The 17,904-nt window shown below is 38.8% G+C and overlaps 1 protein-coding gene and 1 pseudogene across 2 annotated transcripts in view; both read right to left on the bottom strand.

The window, feature by feature from the left end:
* The window catches only part of PLEKHH2 (pleckstrin homology domain containing, family H (with MyTH4 domain) member 2), a 120,959-nt gene that overhangs the window by 72,823 nt on the left and 30,232 nt on the right, over window positions 1–17,904 (bottom strand). The window contains exons 3-6 of the mRNA XM_011935905.1: window positions 5,335–5,484; window positions 3,473–3,556; window positions 2,454–2,535; window positions 320–505 (exon numbers count right to left, since the gene is read on the bottom strand). Coding sequence (XP_011791295.1) covers window positions 320–505; window positions 2,454–2,535; window positions 3,473–3,556; window positions 5,335–5,484 — 502 coding nt within the window. The remainder of the gene's footprint in view (window positions 1–319; window positions 506–2,453; window positions 2,536–3,472; window positions 3,557–5,334; window positions 5,485–17,904) is intronic.
* LOC105507422 lies at window positions 11,674–12,178 on the bottom strand (annotated as a pseudogene). The gene has a single exon (XR_001001095.1). The product of XR_001001095.1 is annotated as a 40S ribosomal protein S13 pseudogene (transcript).

The following is a 17,904-nucleotide window of genomic DNA, read 5'->3' on the forward strand; positions in this document are numbered from 1 at the left end:
AGTGCTGGGATTACAGGCTTGAGCCACCGCGCCCGGCCAACTTTTTAATTTTAAATACTCCCCTTCTACCTACAGCAGGAAAAAAATATTAAGAAGGAAAAATCAGTTTCTCCTATGCGTCACTGGCAAAGGCTCTCAGAAAACACAAAATAATTAGACACACAAAGTTAAACGCTGTATTGCTCTTTAGAAACATTCTGATAAAATATCAAATTGTCGGAAAAAAATAAGGAAAATTAAGCTGTATTTGGATTAATCTTAGCAAATGATTTTTCCTTTTTAAAAAATGCCAAAATCAATTCCTATAGTCCATAAATACCTTCCATGTCTTTTCCTTCAGTGAACTCAGGTTCTTTTGATGATATCTTGCTCATTTCCTCAGATTTTACTACTTGAGGAGGACTCCTTGCTCGAGATAAAAAGCACCCAAAGGTCAAACTGCTCAGGCGCTGGCCTTCCGAAAGCTTTAGTGTAGAGACAGTGGACGACTTCTTTCCTTGAACTTCTACAACGTCATTAATCAAAATTAAGATTTGAATTTTTTATGGAAGTTTGTTAAACATAGAACCAAGGCATATAAAAACTTGAACAAATCACTCTTTCTGCCAGGAAAAAAGCCTAAAGGTCATCTTTATTGATGTATAATAACATGGAACCTTCAATGACAAGTATCACAACCCAATGTTTAAATTCTGTTTTATATATTTTGAATGTTCAAAATATTTTTAACTGGAGAAATAAAAATATCTAATCCCTTTAAGAGTAGTTAGTTCTAAGCAACAACAAAACACAAACAGATTATAAATAACTAGAGAGCTCTAGCTTCCTGCAGAGTCAAGTATTGACAAATACCAGTTCAGCGTTGGTAAAATGTGCACAGTATGCCATTGTGAAGAAAAAGAAACTGAGGTCCTGGTTGCCAAACCAACCAAAGGAAACTTGGATCATCCTTGGGGCAAACCATCCCATGACAACTGTAATGACTTCTATTTATCTTAGTTTTCAGTCATGAGAAAAAAGCAGATGGGGAGGTTTGGTCTATGGTAACCACAATATAAAGAGCTTTAATCACTTCTTTGGAGACAAAAATAAAAGAGGAGATGGGTAAAGAATTTAGATAGCTAGTGAAGTAATTAGGTCAGCACCTAATCACAAATTTAATTCATCTCTTGGACTTTATTATTATTTATTTATTTTTGAGACAGGGCCTCTCTTTTTTGCTCAGGCTGGAGTACAGTGACATGATCATGGCTTACTGCAGCCCCAAACTCCCGGGCTCAAGTGATCTTCCCACCTGACCTCCCGAACAAGCCCCCACGTAGCTGAGAGTATAGGTGTGCGCCACCATGGCCAGCTAATTAAAAAAAAATTTTTTGTAGCAATGGGGTCTCACTATATTGCCCAGGCTGGTCTCAAACTCCTGGCCTCAAGCAGTCCTCTCACCTTGGCCTCCCAAAATGCTGGGATTACAGGAGTGAACCACTGCACCTGACCCAGTGACCCAGTCAAAAGTTATAAATAATTTTGGAGATACATGTTTTTAATCAATCTCACCACTGATATTCTTGAGTTTATCAGCAGATTATCAATTGATTCTCCTAATTGACTGGATTCAAACCCTCATCTAGAAGATCCATACAGGGAAAGGACTAGAACACTGGTGATCCATGAACGAACTGAGTTGTGACATTTGCATGCAAGTAACCACCAGCTCAGGCATCTAAGAACACACAGAAGTGCCTCAGAGCTGCCCTCAAATAATGCCAAGTTCAATAATGTGTTCGGCATGTGTGGTGCCAAGAAGCTTCCTCCAAAGTCTTCAATGCAGCTACAAATGTATGATATCTGTGACTCTTCTAATCCTCATTAAAAGGTATATTCTCTAAGGCCAAAATTCAAGTCTTCCTGAAATTTTGGAGTACATGTTTCTCTGACACGACTACCTCTAACTCACTATGTTGTGTGGTAAAGTCCCCTGTATTCTTTCAAGAAAACAGGGAGATATAGCACTACATCACTTAGAGGGAGCAAAATGTCCTCACCATTAGAGATTAGTACCCATCATCCATGATGTCTGACCTCCCAGGCTAATGTCACTATACAGTACTTTTAGCAAGGTGGACTCTCTGGAACTTAGAGTGTTTCTAAAAAGCGTACCGATGGAAGGCCTTTTAGAATAGAGAGAGGCGAAATTAGTATTTGGTCATGTTTTTCTGATCTATGTAGTGACCACTTTGGTAGACATCATCAATTCCATCTCTTTTTTGCCTTCCACTTTCAGGCCCAACATTCGCTTGGGTGCAGGAGTTCCGGTTTGTTTAGAAATTCTCTTTCATTTTATGACAACAGCTTCTTGGATGATATCCATAACTGCATCTTTAAAACATCAAAAAAAGTAAAAGCCTATATAGTCAAATAAGTCCAACTAAACTATCTTAGTAAAGTATTTGTACCTTGTAGTTTCGACTGCATTGTTCTTATCTCTTCAGTTTGGTTTTGGTTGATCAAACGAAGATTCTGATTCTCCAGTTCCAGCTAAAAGAACATAATGGTATTCTTTTCACATAGATATAACATTATAAAAATGTACTAATAAATTATAATATTAGAAAATGTTAATATTTAGTTTCTCTACATGTGTAAGCAAAATACAAAGGAAATGATAAACAAATATCAGATTAATTTATCAGAATAGGTTATCAACCTAGATAATTATGGTATCAATATTTACATTTTTCAGAACTAAGAGTTGTTTTTTTTTTTTTTGAGACGGAGTCTGGCTCTGTCGCCCAGGCTGGAGTGCGGTGGCTGGATCTCAGCTCACTGCAAGCTCCGCCTCCCAGGTTTAGGCCATTCTCCTGCCTCCGCCTCCCAAGTAGCTGGGACTACAGGTGCCTGCCTCGTCGCCTGGCTAGTTTTTTGTATTCTTTAGTAGAGACGGGGTTGCACCGTATTAGCCAGGATGGTCTCGATCTCCTGACCTTGTGATCCACCCGTCTCGGCCTCCCAAAGTGCTGGGATTACAGGCTTGAGCCACCGCGCCCCACCAGAACTAAGAGTTTTAAATGTTTTCACCCCTTATGCCTTTTCCACTGTAAAATTATTTTAAAGGAAAGGATTTCAGCTTTAAACTGCCATAAAAATGAAAATGTGCACTTCTCAGCTACCAAATACATTAATTTTATGAGATATAGACATATGTCCTATTATTTGAAATTAATTAGAACTAAAATTAACTTATCAGAATAAAGTTATTTACACTGATCATCATGAGTCTATTAATATGTTTAATTTTTAAAATACACTGGATATTAAAATGAAAGCTACCTATATCTCAAGTTTATCAAAAGACAACAGTATCACCAACCGATCAAAATTTTTTGTTTTACTCAGAGTAATCATATATTCTGATGATGGATCAATTCAAAAGAAGTAAAAGGTAAAGAAAAGGAAAACATATAGCAATAAATACCTCATTTAATTTAACTGTTACCCATTCTTTGATCTTAGCTGCTTTCTCTTCTATTATTTTAGCTTCTTGTATTCTTATTTGTTTCTGAAATAACAATAGCAATTTGTTTAGTTCAAACATAAACGCAATGATCTGGAAATGTTATACCATAAATATACAAGACAAATCCACTTAAAACTTGTTTCCAAGTTACTATATCTACTTTCAAATTACCAAATAAATTTTTAAAAGAAAAAATTATTCATTAGATACAAAAATAAACCACAAAGCCATATGCACGTATTACTAGTTTTAGCAACCGCTATTCTCTTTCTCTGAAAGATCATACACTGAAGTCAATCCACTGAATTTATCAACAAAATAAGCCATTTCTGGAAATGGTCTAGGATTTAGAGCAGTAGCACAGAGGTCAACCACGTTGGGGAGAAAATAATAAGGCTCTCCTTAGGGGCATGGCTTTTTTTTCCCCCTCAAATACTAGCTTTCAAAGATCCAAGAAAAATAAACATAGTGAAATTCTAGCTCTCATTTACCAGCCTTCAAATCTGGCTATGGTCACAAAACTACTGAGAACGTGACTACCAAATAAATCACAATAGGCAGGGTCTAGGGGTGGTAGAAAGCTGAAAACCACTGACCTAAAGAAACACTGCTCTTTATCAAGAAATGGGAAAAAAAATGCTGAAAATAAACAACACATTTAACAAAATGATTTCATAGTGGTCATATTTAAATGATGCTAAGTGACCATTAAGTACATAACCCCAAAGCAATTTTTTCCTAATACATTATTATTATTATTATTATTTTTTGAGACGATGTCTCACTCTCTCGCCCAGGCTGGAGTGCAGTGGCTTGACCTCGGCTCACTGCAAGTTCCGCCTCCCGGGTTCACACCATTCTCCTGCCTCAGTCTCCCAAGTAGCTGGGACTACAGGCGCCCGCCACCACGCCTGGTTAATTTTTTGTATTTTTAGTAGGGACGGGGTTTCACCGTGTTAGCCAGGATGGTCTTGATCTCCTGACTTCGTGATCTGCCCACCTCAGCGTCCCAAAGTGTTGGGATTACAGGCGTGAGTAATTACTTGATTCCAATAAAGTGGTTCAAAAATGGTGTACACATTTCTAAGCAGAAGGATTGGCATCAAATATAAATATTTAAAATATAATGTTCTATGAACATTTCCAACATTCTAACAGTCTGAAGCAAAGATTGGTTGCAAACAATTTACAGACATACCTGCTGATAACCAAATGCTCCCAACTTAAATACTACATTTAAACTCTAACGTTTGGCCAGGCATGGTGGCTTACGCCTATAATACCAGCAGGTTGGGAGGCTGAGGTGGGCGGATCACCTGAGGTCAAGAGTTCAAGACCAGCCTGGCCAACATGGCAAAACCCTGTCTCTACTGAAAAACAAAATACATAAATTAGCTGGGCGTTGTGGTGTATGCCCATAGTCCCAGCTACTCGGGAGGCTGAGGCACAAGAATCGCTTGAACCTGGCTGCGGGGGGTTGGGGAGGTTGCAGTGAACTGAAATGGAGCCACTGCACTCCAGTTTGGTTGACAGAGCGAGACTTTATCTCAAATAAATAAATAAATAAACTCAAATGTTTGAATATTAAGGAGCATTCTCACATCCAAAAAGTGTTAGATCTTGCCTGGAATCACTCTGAACTTAAAGGAATGCCATTTTACTTGCACCTTTCACCAATAAATGTGATGCAATCCTATGGGTTGACCGAATAAGCAAGATTTCTCCCCAGATTTAGAAATTTAGGCTCTCTCTTTTTAATCTTTGTGATTATGCACAAATGAGTGCACACACTTAGAACTCTTTATCAAATTCTTCCTAACCTGCTCTTCAAGTTGCAATTCCAAGTTTTGAATGATGTCATCTTTTTCCTGTATTAGCGACTCCAGATCTTGACACTTATTATATAATCTTGTCTCTGATTCACTGGTTTGAATATTAGCTGCTTTTAATTTATCTTCCATAACTTGTACCTAAATTCAAAGGATAAAATATTAAAATTGTGTGTGTACTTAGGTTTTCATAGTATTAAACCTAGAATTTTACCTTAATATTATGTAGATTCCTAAAAGACTTCAAAAAGGAAAATACTAAACAGCAAGGTTTAATGTGCTTAATGATTATAAAGTCTGAAGCCTATTTCACCAAGTGGTGTTACCTTTGAGGTACATACAAACATAAGAAATTCTCAGAATATTGCTATCATATAAAGTAATGTACATGTTTCCTAGAGCAATGACAATAAGCAAAGTGTTATATGAGTATAGAAACAGAAAGTTTCCAGCCCTAATTTTTTCATATTTTCAACAAAGTATAAATTAAGAAAGATGAGTGGTGAGATGAGACCCAGACTGGATGGCCTGGTATAATAATGTATTATGGGAAAAAACTTGAACGTAGGTGAAAAAGAAACATATACACTATGGAAAGGGGGGTGGGGGAAGAAGCTTAAAGCCCCAAATGATGGAATCATAAAAAATAAAAATGTATTAGAGTCTAGATATAGGTAGGAGAGTGCACTCACTGAGGGCTTCTTGATTCATTCATTTAACAAATATTCAGTGAAAATCTGCCAAGTGCCCGACTTATTCCAGGCCCTGAGAAAGCATCAGTGAATAAACTAGACCGCCACATCTCTGCCTGCGTAGAAATTACATTCTAGGCCTGGCACAGTGGCTCACACTCGTAATCCCAGCACTTTGGGAGGCCGAGGCAGGCAGATAGTTTGAGTCCAGGAGTTTGAGAAATTACATTCTAGTGGGTAAGAGAGATCACAAATATAATAAATGTTAAAAAAAAAAGAACAGTACATTACATTACTCAGGTGATAATGATAGAGGCAGGAGGCAGACAAATGCCTACGCAGATGGGGCAGATCCCCAGTGAAATATCCAACCTTCAAGCTGGAAACAGTCCCGGGTAAATCCTTGAACCAGATTGAGAACCCGCCTTCCTGTTTGGTGCACTTTCTTTCGATTGATCCCCACCCTCCACCTATTTTACATATACCTACCCTTTCCTAATTGATTTTCTACACTATCATGCCCACTTTTGAGTAATGTCTTTTTTTTTTTTTTTTTTTTTGAGACGGAGTCTCGCTCCGTCGCCCAGGCTGGAGTGCAGTGGCCGGATCTCAGCTCACTGCAAGCTCCGCCTCCCGGGTTCACGCCATTCTCCTGCCTCAGCCTCCCGAGTAGCTGGGACTACAGGCACCCACCACCTCGCCCGGCTAGTTTTTTTGTATTTTTTAGTAGAGACGGGGTTTCACCGTGTTAGCCAGGATGGTCTCGATCTCCTGACCTTGTGATCCGCCCGTCTCGGCCTCCCAAAGTGCTGGGATTACAGGCTTGAGCCACCGCGCCCGGCTGTAATGTCTTTACTTTAACCTTTTTTGCATAGTCACAAGCCAGTCAGCACGCACTCCCTATTCTGAGCCCATAAAAAGCCCCGGGCTCAGCCATATTGGGAACTCTCCTGCTTCGGGTAGGGGGACCACCCCCACCCCTGTCCCCTCTGCGCTAAAAGCTGTTTCATCACTCAATAAAACTTCCTGCCTTGCTCATTCTTTGAGTGTCCGTGCGACTACTTCTTCCTAGTCATAAGAACCCAGATTTAGCTGAGCTAAGAGGCAAAAAATCCTGCATCAATAAGGGTAGTGAGAAAAAAATAGAACAGGGTAAAAGAGACTAAGTGTGTGGCTGGAGGTTGAGTGGTGCTGCAAGTTTAATATCTAAGATAGATTGGCCCTGCTTGGACTCTGCGAAACACATCGAGGCATATAAAATCTCAGAAAGGCATATCTGCATATTGTGTTTGCCAACCTACATGGATTATATAAGTCTATTTAACTCATAGTAAAGTTTAGATTTTCCTATCAACACCTTTTAGTTCTCACTTTTCTCTCCTTTAGTTCTCACTTTGATCCTTGATTGTAGATGGTCAAGTTGATTGGATGCCTCAGCAGACACTTCACAAGGAGATCCAAGTAAGAGATGTTTGAGATGTTCATGGTAGTACGAAGGAAAATAAAATATTGGGGACTGTATACAATATTAAGACTTTCATTCTATATACTCCAAATAGGTAAGAATATAATTTTAGCAATGTTTCAGATTATATAGGCAAAGAGAAAAAAATAATGTGAAAGCATTTGAGAAATTAAAGATGACAGTTAAGATGAAAATCTGAAATTATTAAAAACACTTCTGAAAAGTCACAAGGAATCCTTACTTAAAGCTAAAAAATATTTGACTAATGAGGATTTTCTCCTGAAAGGTATAAAGATTAGTTTGGATTTCTTTTTTTTAACCATGAATGCCAGGTTTCATCTGTGGGTTCACTGCATAAATGTAAATCAACTCGGATGCCAAAACTGTTCTATTTAAATACCAACCACATGGCTGGAAACTAGGAAAATAAAAGCAGATTAAAAAAAAAGAAGAAGAAGAAAAAAAAATGTATTCCACTATCCAAATGATAATTTAAGCTACCTGAGATTCTAAGTAATATAGTGGGCTTTCTGCATGAGCTGAAGGACAAAGATCTGTATCAAGGACAAAGGTCTGCATCAGAGATGATGTCATGTAAAACCGCCCGAGCAGGACAGAGAGCTGGACAGTAATCTTAAGATGGTATAGCCAGTTGCACGTATGGCATTCTGTAGCTGAGGAAGCAGGGAGAGAAGAGCAGAACTCAAGTCCAAAATGGTAGTTCTCTTCTGGGCACAGATTAATAGAAGTAAACCTCAAGAAAAACAAAAGTAACTGAATAAGAATAAAAATAAATGCGACCAGACCTACATCTAGTGTCCCTTTATTAAGTTAAAGCAAGCCACCCTACAGACATTGGGTAGCCACATAAAATAGTCCTATTATTGCTTAGGAAAGGTCTATAGTCCTGGAAAACTATGGTTTGGAACTACTCTTTTGTTCTGAATAACACATTCAATTTGGAAGCTGTTATTACATGAATGAATGCTACAGAGCTCCTTGGATGCATCCTTGCCGTCTGAAGCTCTTTAATTCGACCATTACTTTTAGACAACTTTCCTAGGCAATAAAAATATTGGCAAAAGGGGCAAAATCTCTTAGAGAGAGAGACCACAAAGTAGTTACAAGCAACCTACTTACCAACTGGTCCTATTAAAACCAAGTTCTGTAGACAGGATTCAGCCTTCCTTGGTAATTAATATGAATAAGAGGTCTACAGAAAAGCTAAGAGGTCCACAGAAAAGCCAAGATGCCTTTTAAAACATCTCACCACAACCATATGGAAAACAGTTCACTTGTTTTTCCATTCATTTAACCAGAACCATTTAAGAATTTTAACTATTCAGAGACTGGCCAATAACAAACACCTGTGAATTCAAATTGGTTGTTAAATAAACTCTCACAAATGTGTATACACAGATAGCCTCCAGTGTGGAATGCTTTGTGTTTTTAGGCTACTTTGCTTCTTTACTTCTAGGAGAGCCTCTGGTTGTATCCACCCACCTCAGCGCACTCCTCACCTACTTCCCCCAAACATTCTTGATCCCAAGGTCCCTAAATTCCTGTTCAGCAAAGGGTTAACTCAGTAGACTTGGGGTGCACAGATCCTCCACATTCCAAAGAAATGACTGGTCCTTCACTGGCTCTTGGGAGACAACATCTGATGCCCTGGAATATCTTGACTGTTCAGGCTGCCTTTGTATTAATACAGTTGAGATCTTGGGCCACACCACATGGTTTATGTTAATTGTGTGACTTATGGTGAATGCCTGTTTTTTTGTTCGCCTGGGGTCCTGGGCCAAAATGTATCAGTTTGACCTCTGGGTGGGCTGGAGACTGACTAAGAACAGTCAAGTGGATATTTCAGGCCTACATGACTAACCTCTAATCAAAATCCTGGACACCAAGGCTTGAGTAAGCTTATTTGTTGGCAATATTTCATACATTTTGTCACACATTGATGGGAGGATTAAGTGCATCAGTGCAACTCCACAGCAGAAAGACAACTGGAAGCTCATACCTGATTTCTCCAGGACACCACTCTATGTGCCCTTTTCCTTTGTTGATTTTAATCTGTATCTTTTCACTGTAATAAATGGTGACCGTGAGCAAAACAGCTTTTCTGGGTCCCATGAGTCATTCTAGCAAATCACAGAACCCAAGAGTACTGTTGGGGATCCCAGTACAGCTTCCAGTGCTATTTCCCATAGGAGAAAGCAGGAGCTGCAAATATTACTCCCATTGTAATTATCCATATCACTATTTCCTTCTTGCCAGTTCTAACCTTATTCCTGTCCACTATACATAATCGAGATGTGACTGTATTTTTGAGAGGGAGTTGAAAGTTTCTATTTCTATATATAAATTGCTATGGCATAACAAAGATTCCTGATTGTTTCCAAACAGAATGACAAAATAGATTGTTTGGAGTATTTTAAATCCCAGACTACTTTCCAGTTACTTAAAATTTACTTGTTGATTTGTTTAGATTGTTTAGATTCAAACAATAACAACTTCCTTATAGATTCTAGATATTAGACCATTGTTGGATGCATAGTTTGTGAATATTTTCTCCCATTCTGTAGGCTGTATGTTTACTCTGTTGATAGCTTCTTTTGCTGTGCAGAAGCTATGGGCAAAGGACATGAACAGACACTTCTCAAAAGAAGACACAAGCTGGGTGTGGTGGCTCATGCTTATAGTCCCAACACTTTGGGAGGCCAAGGAGGGAGGACAGCTTGAGTCCAGGAGTTTGAGACCAGCCTGGGCAACATAGTGAGAACGCATTTCTACAAAAAATTTCTAAAATATTAGTTGAGTGTAGTGGCACATGCCTGTGGTACCAGCTACTCAAAAGGCTGAAGTAGGAGGATCACTGAGCCTGGGAGGTCAAGGCTGCAAGTGAGCCATGATCATGCCACTGCACTCCAGCCTGGGCAACAGAGATAGACCCTGTCTCGAAAAAAATACTTAAATAAAAAAAAAGAAGGCATACAAGCAGCCAAGAAACATATGAAAAAATGCTCATCATTGCTAATCATCAGAGAAATGCAGTTCAAAACCATAATGAGATACCATTTCACACCAGTCAGAATGGCTATTATCAAAAAATTAAAAAATAACAGATGCTGGCAATGCTGTGGCGAAATGGGAACACTTATACACTGTCGGTGGGAATGTAAACTAGCTCAGCCACTATAAAAAGCAGTTGGAGGTTTCTCAAAGAAACAGAAGTACCATTTGACCCAGCAATCCAGTTACTGGGTATATAGTCAAAGGAAAATAAATTGTTCTACCAAAAAAGACACATGCACTTCTATGTTTATCACAGTGCAATTCACAATAGCAAAGACATGGAATCAACCAAGGTGCCCATCAATGGTGGGTTAGATAAAGAAAATGTGGTATATATACACCAGGGAATATTACACTGCCATACAAAAGAATGAGATCATGTCCTTTGTAGCAACATGGATGCAATTGGAGGTCATTATCCTAAGAGAATTAACGCAGGAACTGAAAACCAAATACCACATGCTCTCACTTATAAGTGGGAGCTAAACATTAAATACACAAGGGCATAAAGATTGGAACAACAGACACTGAGGACTATGAGACAGGGAGCAAGAGATGGGGACATGGGCTGAAAAACTATTGGGACTATGTTCACTGCCTGGGTGATGAAATCATCCATATCCCAAACCTCAGCATCATGCTATATAACCATGTAACAAACCTGCACATGTACCCTCTGAGTCTAAAATAACAGTTAAAATTATTTTTAAATGTGTATATATATATAAATGTGTATATAGATACACATTTAAAAATGCATATACATATACATTCTCATATATATATATGAGAATGGGGGACATGGCCAGATATAAGGCTGCAAATAAGGAGAGGAACACACAGGTCTTTGCACGTCATGCTACACTACTTGGATGGGATCTCATAAGAAAGGGAAGGCCATATATTTATAAAATATTTTTTTAAACCTTCTTAGAAAACTTGAACTCAAGAATGTGTCAAAATTTACTGACATGTTATCAAGGAAATCAGCAAGTTGATTACAATTTTTACATGTTTACTGCAAATTAATCATTCGAATCATATTTACAACACAATTATTTTGGCATAGTACTCCATGATTATAAAGTAGGATTTTTCTTTTTTTTTAGTTAAACAATCATTTTATTGCTTGAGTACACAGACAAATTTATGCGACCAGGGCAGAGGCTGTAGATGATTCATATTTCCAATTGGGAGGGAGGACTCGCTTGGTCTTATAATGTTGAGCCAAACGGTGAATCCGGCTCTCTATCAGAATCAGACGGAATTTAGCATTCTTATCCTTTCTGTTCCTCTCAAGATGCTTTTGAACAGCAACTGCTTTCTTAATTAAATGGTAGAGATCTTCAGGAAGATCAGGAGCAAGTCCCTTAGACTTAGGAATTCTTAAGATTTTATTGCCTGTCACAAAACGTACTTGTGCAACACCATGTGAATCTCTGAGGATCACACCGATTTGTGAAGGAGTCAGGCCCTTCTTGGCCAGTTTCTAAATCTGCTCCTTCACATCGTCAGATGTCAGCTTCAACCAAGTGGGGACGCTGCGTCGATAGGGCAAAGCCGACTGGGACAGGCCCTTCCCGGGAGCATGCATGCGACCCATGATGGCGGCGGTCAGACCTAAAGTAGGATTTTTCTTGCAGAAGTTGAAAATTAAGATCATTAAATAATTTGCTTTCCATATAATGAAGTTTGGGCCTCACATAGCAAAGCATTGCAATGTAATATCCATTACAAGGTCATGGATATTAGAATGACTGAGCAGCATGGATTTATTAAGAGTCAAAAATGACTTCAGGCTGGGCATGGTGGCTCATGCCTGTAATCCCAACACTTGGAGAGGCCAAGGCAGGCAGATTACCTGGAGTTTGAGACCAGCCTGAACAACATGGTGAAACACCATCTAGACTATAAACACAAAATTAGCCAGGCACTGTGGCATGTGCTTTAATCCCAGCTACTCCAGAGGCAGAGGCAGGAGAAATGCTTGAACCCAGGAGGCAGAGGTTGCGGTGAGCCAAGATCACGCCACTGCACTCCAGCCTGGGTGACAGAGTGAGACTCAGTCTCAATAATAATAATAATAATTATAATTATAATAATAGTACTAATAACCAGCTTTACAGAAAGGCAAGATTAGCTCATGTGTTAGAATGGTCACAGGCAACTTTAAATGCAGCTGCCACCATGCCTGAATCAAACAAAGGCAAGGGATCAAGCCCCAAAGGATAAAATAAAAACACGCATACTTTTATAGGGGAATAATCTACCCTTCTTTGGTTAGTATAAATTAATGAAATATATTAAGGCATTCACCTAATCAGATACTTGGGAATGAATCCTATATGTCAGTATTTTCCAAATATGCTCTTTGCTGCTTTTCTATCTCACAGGAGTACTCATAAGTAGAACTGGGTTGATTTGATCATATTGCTTTCAAAACTTGTGAACAACAACAACAAGGATACACTAGGGCCAGGTGTGGTGGCTCATGCCAGTAATTCCAGCACTTTGGGGGGCTGAGGCTGGAGGATTGCTTGAGCTGATGAGTTCGAAACTACTTTGGGCAATATGGTGAGACACCGTCTCAACAACAACAACAAAAAGGTTAAAAAAAAAAATTAGCTGGGTGTGGTGGCACATGCCTGCAGTCCTAGCTACTCCAGAGGCTGAGGTGGGAGGATTGCTTGAGCACAGGAAACAGAAGTTGCTATGAGCTGAGATCACACCACTGTACTCCAGCCTGGCTGACAGAGCAAGACCCTGTCTCAAAAGACAAACAAACAAAAAAACGATGTACTAGAACATTAAGTATAAATATTACTCTGCAGACAATTTAGTTAATTGTTACAGAAGTGAAGCCATTCATTGATAAACAAACAGAAAAATGTACAAAGCTAAACTATAGAGTTGACCTGGTTTTAGCTAAGTACTGCTTTTAGTGGCGAAACATTCCTTTTTGGTTAAGATAAATACAGTTGTTTGAGTCTTAGGACATGGTTCAATGAGAAAAGGCAAGCTGATTTAAGCAACATAAACATCAGATAGGCCACAGTCCCACGGAAATTGTTAAAGATACCAAAGGATTGAGTTACTCTAAGTTATTAACACTTAGTCTTGTAAAGGCCAAAAAGGTGACATCATCAGTGCATGAGAATTCATCTGCTCTCTGTATTTCCTGTCAACTTTTAGATTATGACATAACGTAAAGAAAAAAAGTCCTTCTGAAGTGTAACAACATATGCACTAAATAAATTTAAAGTGTGACAAAAAGAAATGCCTACAGGTTTTGCTAACTTATGGAAACTCTGAGAGATTTGTAATTCTCTCTCTCTCTCTCTTTTTTTTTTTTTTGGTGATGGGGGTAGCAGTATGTCTAAAATAACCAATCCTGGTGTCTTTTTGCTTAAAGATGTAGCACATAGAATTAAATAACTTTATACCCAACATCCTCAAAGAACAACTTCAAAGGAGAGAAGTCCTTCCTGTCAAACTTACCAAGACCAGTGGTTGGCCCGGATGACAACAAACCTCTGTGGTTTGCTTCCCTTGAATCGGGAACAAGGATCCTTTTTTAAAGAATCCTCATTGGATCTCATAAGACCCAAGGAATCGGAGTAGAGCAGTGCTGGGGGTGGGACGTAGACAGTTGAAAATCACACATAAAAAATAACTTAATTTAGTTTAATTTTCAAAAACAAACAAATTTGCCACATATTATGAATTAAGAATTTTAAATTAAGGCAAAACAAAACCATCCTCAGTTTCTTTCTCTTTTTCCCATAATACGGGCAGTTAAAGGAGAGAAAGGAAGGGAAGGGAAAGATAGGGAAGAACAGATAGAGAGACATATAGAGACAGCCAGGGTACAGAGGTAAAGACAGATGCTACTAGGAAGGCCAAAGTCAGAAAACACAAGACAATGAAGGAAAAAGAAGGGAAGGGAAAGGAAGAGGAAAAGAAGGGAAGGGGAAAAGAAGGGAAGGGAAGTGGAGGGGAGGGGAAGGGGATGTACTAGAACATTAAGTATAAGATTTATCTGGCAAATGTGTGACTTTTTTCTGCAGACAACTTCATTAATTGATACAGAAGTGATGCCATTCATTAATATACAAAGAGAAAAATGTACAATGCTAAAGTATAGAATTGAGCTGGTTTCAGCTGAGTACTATTTTTAGTGGTGAAAGTCAGAGAGGCAGACAAGCCCACAAATGTGTGCTGCAAGGTGCGTGACTGAACAGGAACATGCATATACGGCTCAGTACACCTCTGCAGAAAAAGACTAAGACATCTGGTATGCAGTGACAGAGAATGCTGCACTTCTTTCACAGAATTTAAGTAGGCTTTTATGATTTTACTGTTAATTATTGCCTTTGTAGACATGTAAGTGGGAATATCACTACTTGGTACTATCAGCCAAAGAGTATTAAAACACAGGCACAGCATAGATCCTCACATTACTAATCGTACTTCTACCACCACCACCATTTATTAAGGGCTGACTGCATGCCAGGCACTTTACTTAAATCAGAGTCAATTTTCATAATGGCTAAATAACACTTCTATGTGGCAGGAAATATTCCAAGTACTTTACTCATAGTAACTATTCAATTTTCCCAAAATCCTACGAGCTAGGTATTAGACACTACTACATTGTACAGATAGAAAGCTGAGGCCCAAGTTGAAAAGGTGATAAGAGATGGAGACAGACTTTGAACCCAGACAATTTGGCTCAAGTCTGTGTTCTTGATCACTGTGTTGTACACCTCTACACAATATAAAGAGACTATGAGCTCTGCAAATATTAGCTCTTTTCCATAAGTGACACAACTAAGACTTGAAGAAACTAGAAAGCTTTTTCAGTCAACTAAGTGGGAGAGTTTAGATTTAAATCCAGCTAAAATTTTAAGTTTGTTCCCAAGGCAGAGAAACATGAATTCACCTTGATTTCTCTTTGGCAGTACAGACTTTACCTTGCCAAACAGGTTTCATATTCCTCTCCTGTCTTCATCCTTCCCCTTCAAAAAAGAAAAAAGAGGAGGAGGTGGAGGAGATCGAATGGGGAGGAGAAGGAGGAAGAGGAGAAAAAAAATCAACAACAACAAAATTTTTAAAAGGCCAAGTTTGCAGCTCACGCCTGTAATTCCAACACTTTGGGAGGCCGAGACAGGAGGATCACTTGAGCCCAGGAGTTTGAGACCAGCCCTGGAAACACAATGAGGCCCCATCTCTACAAACAATTTAAAATTAGCTGGGTGTGGTGGCACATGACTGTAGTCCCAGCTACTTGGCAGGCTGAGGCAGGAGGATTGCTTGAGCCTGGGAAGTTAAGGCTACAACGAGCCATGGTCGCACTACTGCATTTCAGCCTGGGCACATAGTGAGACCCTGTCTCAAAAAAAGAAAAATTAACTGCTTATTCCAAACTCTGGACTTTAATTCTATGTGTCTAGAACACCATTGTATGCTAATTGAAATAACTGTCCTCTAGGAATCCTGGAGAAGAGCTGGGTTGGAATTAACCTTGAAATGTGCCCTGCCCATAATTTTCTTGGCAATTTCTATAGTTGTCTTAGATTGGCTTTCCCTCATGTTATATCCTACATTTATCTTCTCCTATCTTGGTAAGACTTATTGGGCATTTCACAATAAGAAAAACTTGTTTATTTTTCTAGGCAGGGATCATTATTAGATGTCAAAAGAATTCTGATCAAGATAGATTCAAACTGTGGAAATGGCCTCTTTTGTGTGTTTAATGTTTAGCTCCCACTTATAAGTGAGAGCATGTGGTATTTGGTTTTCAGTTCCTGCATTAATTCTCTTAGGGTAATGACCTCCAATTGCATCCATGTTGCTACAAAGGACATGATCTCATTCTTTTGTATGGCAGTGTAGTATTCTCTGGTGTATATATACCACATTTTCTTTATCTAACCCACCATTGATGGGCACCTTGGTTGATTCCATGTCTTTGCTATTGTGAATTGCACTGTGATAAACATAGAAGTGCATGTGTCTTTTTTGGCAAAATGATTTGCTTGTTTTCAGCTTAGGGCTGTTATGAATAAAGTTGCTTCACATGTCCATATACCTATATTTTGGTGGATACGTGTTCCTATTTTTCCTGGCATACACCTAGGAGTAGAATTGCTGGGTCACAGGCTGGCAAATGTTTACTTTAGTAGATGTTACCAAACAGCTTTCCAAAGTGGATAAATGTACGAAGTTGCATTACTACTGGAAGTGTATGAAAATTCCAGTTGTTCCGTCTCCTTGCCAACACTTCATTGTTGTTCTTTTAATTTTAGCCATTCTGGATAAGTTAGTGTTGAAACGAATGCTAATTGAAAAGTCATGGAGAAACGTTAATGCATATCACTAAGTGAAAATGAAGCCAATCTGAAAAGGCTGTATATTGTCTGATTCTAACTATATGACATTCTGGAAAAGGCAAAATGATTAAATCAGTAAAAAGATCAGTGGTTTCCCAGGACGTAAGAGGAGGGAAGGACTGAATAGGTAGAGCACAGGAGACATTAAGGGCAGTGAAACTATCCTATATGATACTATCGAAGAGGATACACATCATAAAACATTTGTCAAAATCCATAGAACACAAAACAGCAAGAGTAAACACTAATGTAAACTATGGGCTTTGGGTGATAATGATGTGTCAGTGTTGGTTCATCAGTTGTAATAAATGTACCACTCTGGTGTTGGATGCTGATGGTGAAGAAAGCTTGAACGTGTGTTGGAGGGGAGAGGATATATGAAAGCTCTGTACTTCATATATCATCAATTTTGCTGTAAATCTAAAACTTCTCTAAATATTAAAGTCTATTTTTAAAAAAGCAATAACCTCCCTGATGAACTCATTGATTTAAACAAAGTAATCAATGGCTACTAATACCACCAAAAAAAAAAAAAAGAGAGAGAGAAAGAGAGAGATAACTAGACATTATTATATACCTTCTGGCGGAAGGTAAAATATCACCCAAGAAGCAGTCTTGAAAAGAGAGAAAGAAAAAAGGTCAAAATTTTAGATCTAACTATATTTTACAGGAAATATAGGGGTAGAGGAGCTTGTTAAATCACATCACAGGTAGGCAATCAGCAAACTCCAGAATGTGGAAAGCTTTAGAGAACAAATTAACCCACACAAATAAATTGAAAGAAAAAAAAGAAGGAAAAAAGGGAAAATGATCCTATAGATTAAAAGAGTTTAAGAATCAAATGAGGCCGGGCACGGTGGCTCAAGCCTGTAATCCCAGCACTTTGGGAGGCCGAGACGGGAGGATCACGAGGTCAGGAGATCGAGACCATCCTGGC

The sequence above is a fragment of the Colobus angolensis genome, unplaced genomic scaffold (genome assembly GCF_000951035.1).
Source record: "Colobus angolensis palliatus isolate OR3802 unplaced genomic scaffold, Cang.pa_1.0 Scaffold15, whole genome shotgun sequence".
Taxonomy (NCBI): Eukaryota; Metazoa; Chordata; class Mammalia; order Primates; family Cercopithecidae; genus Colobus; species Colobus angolensis.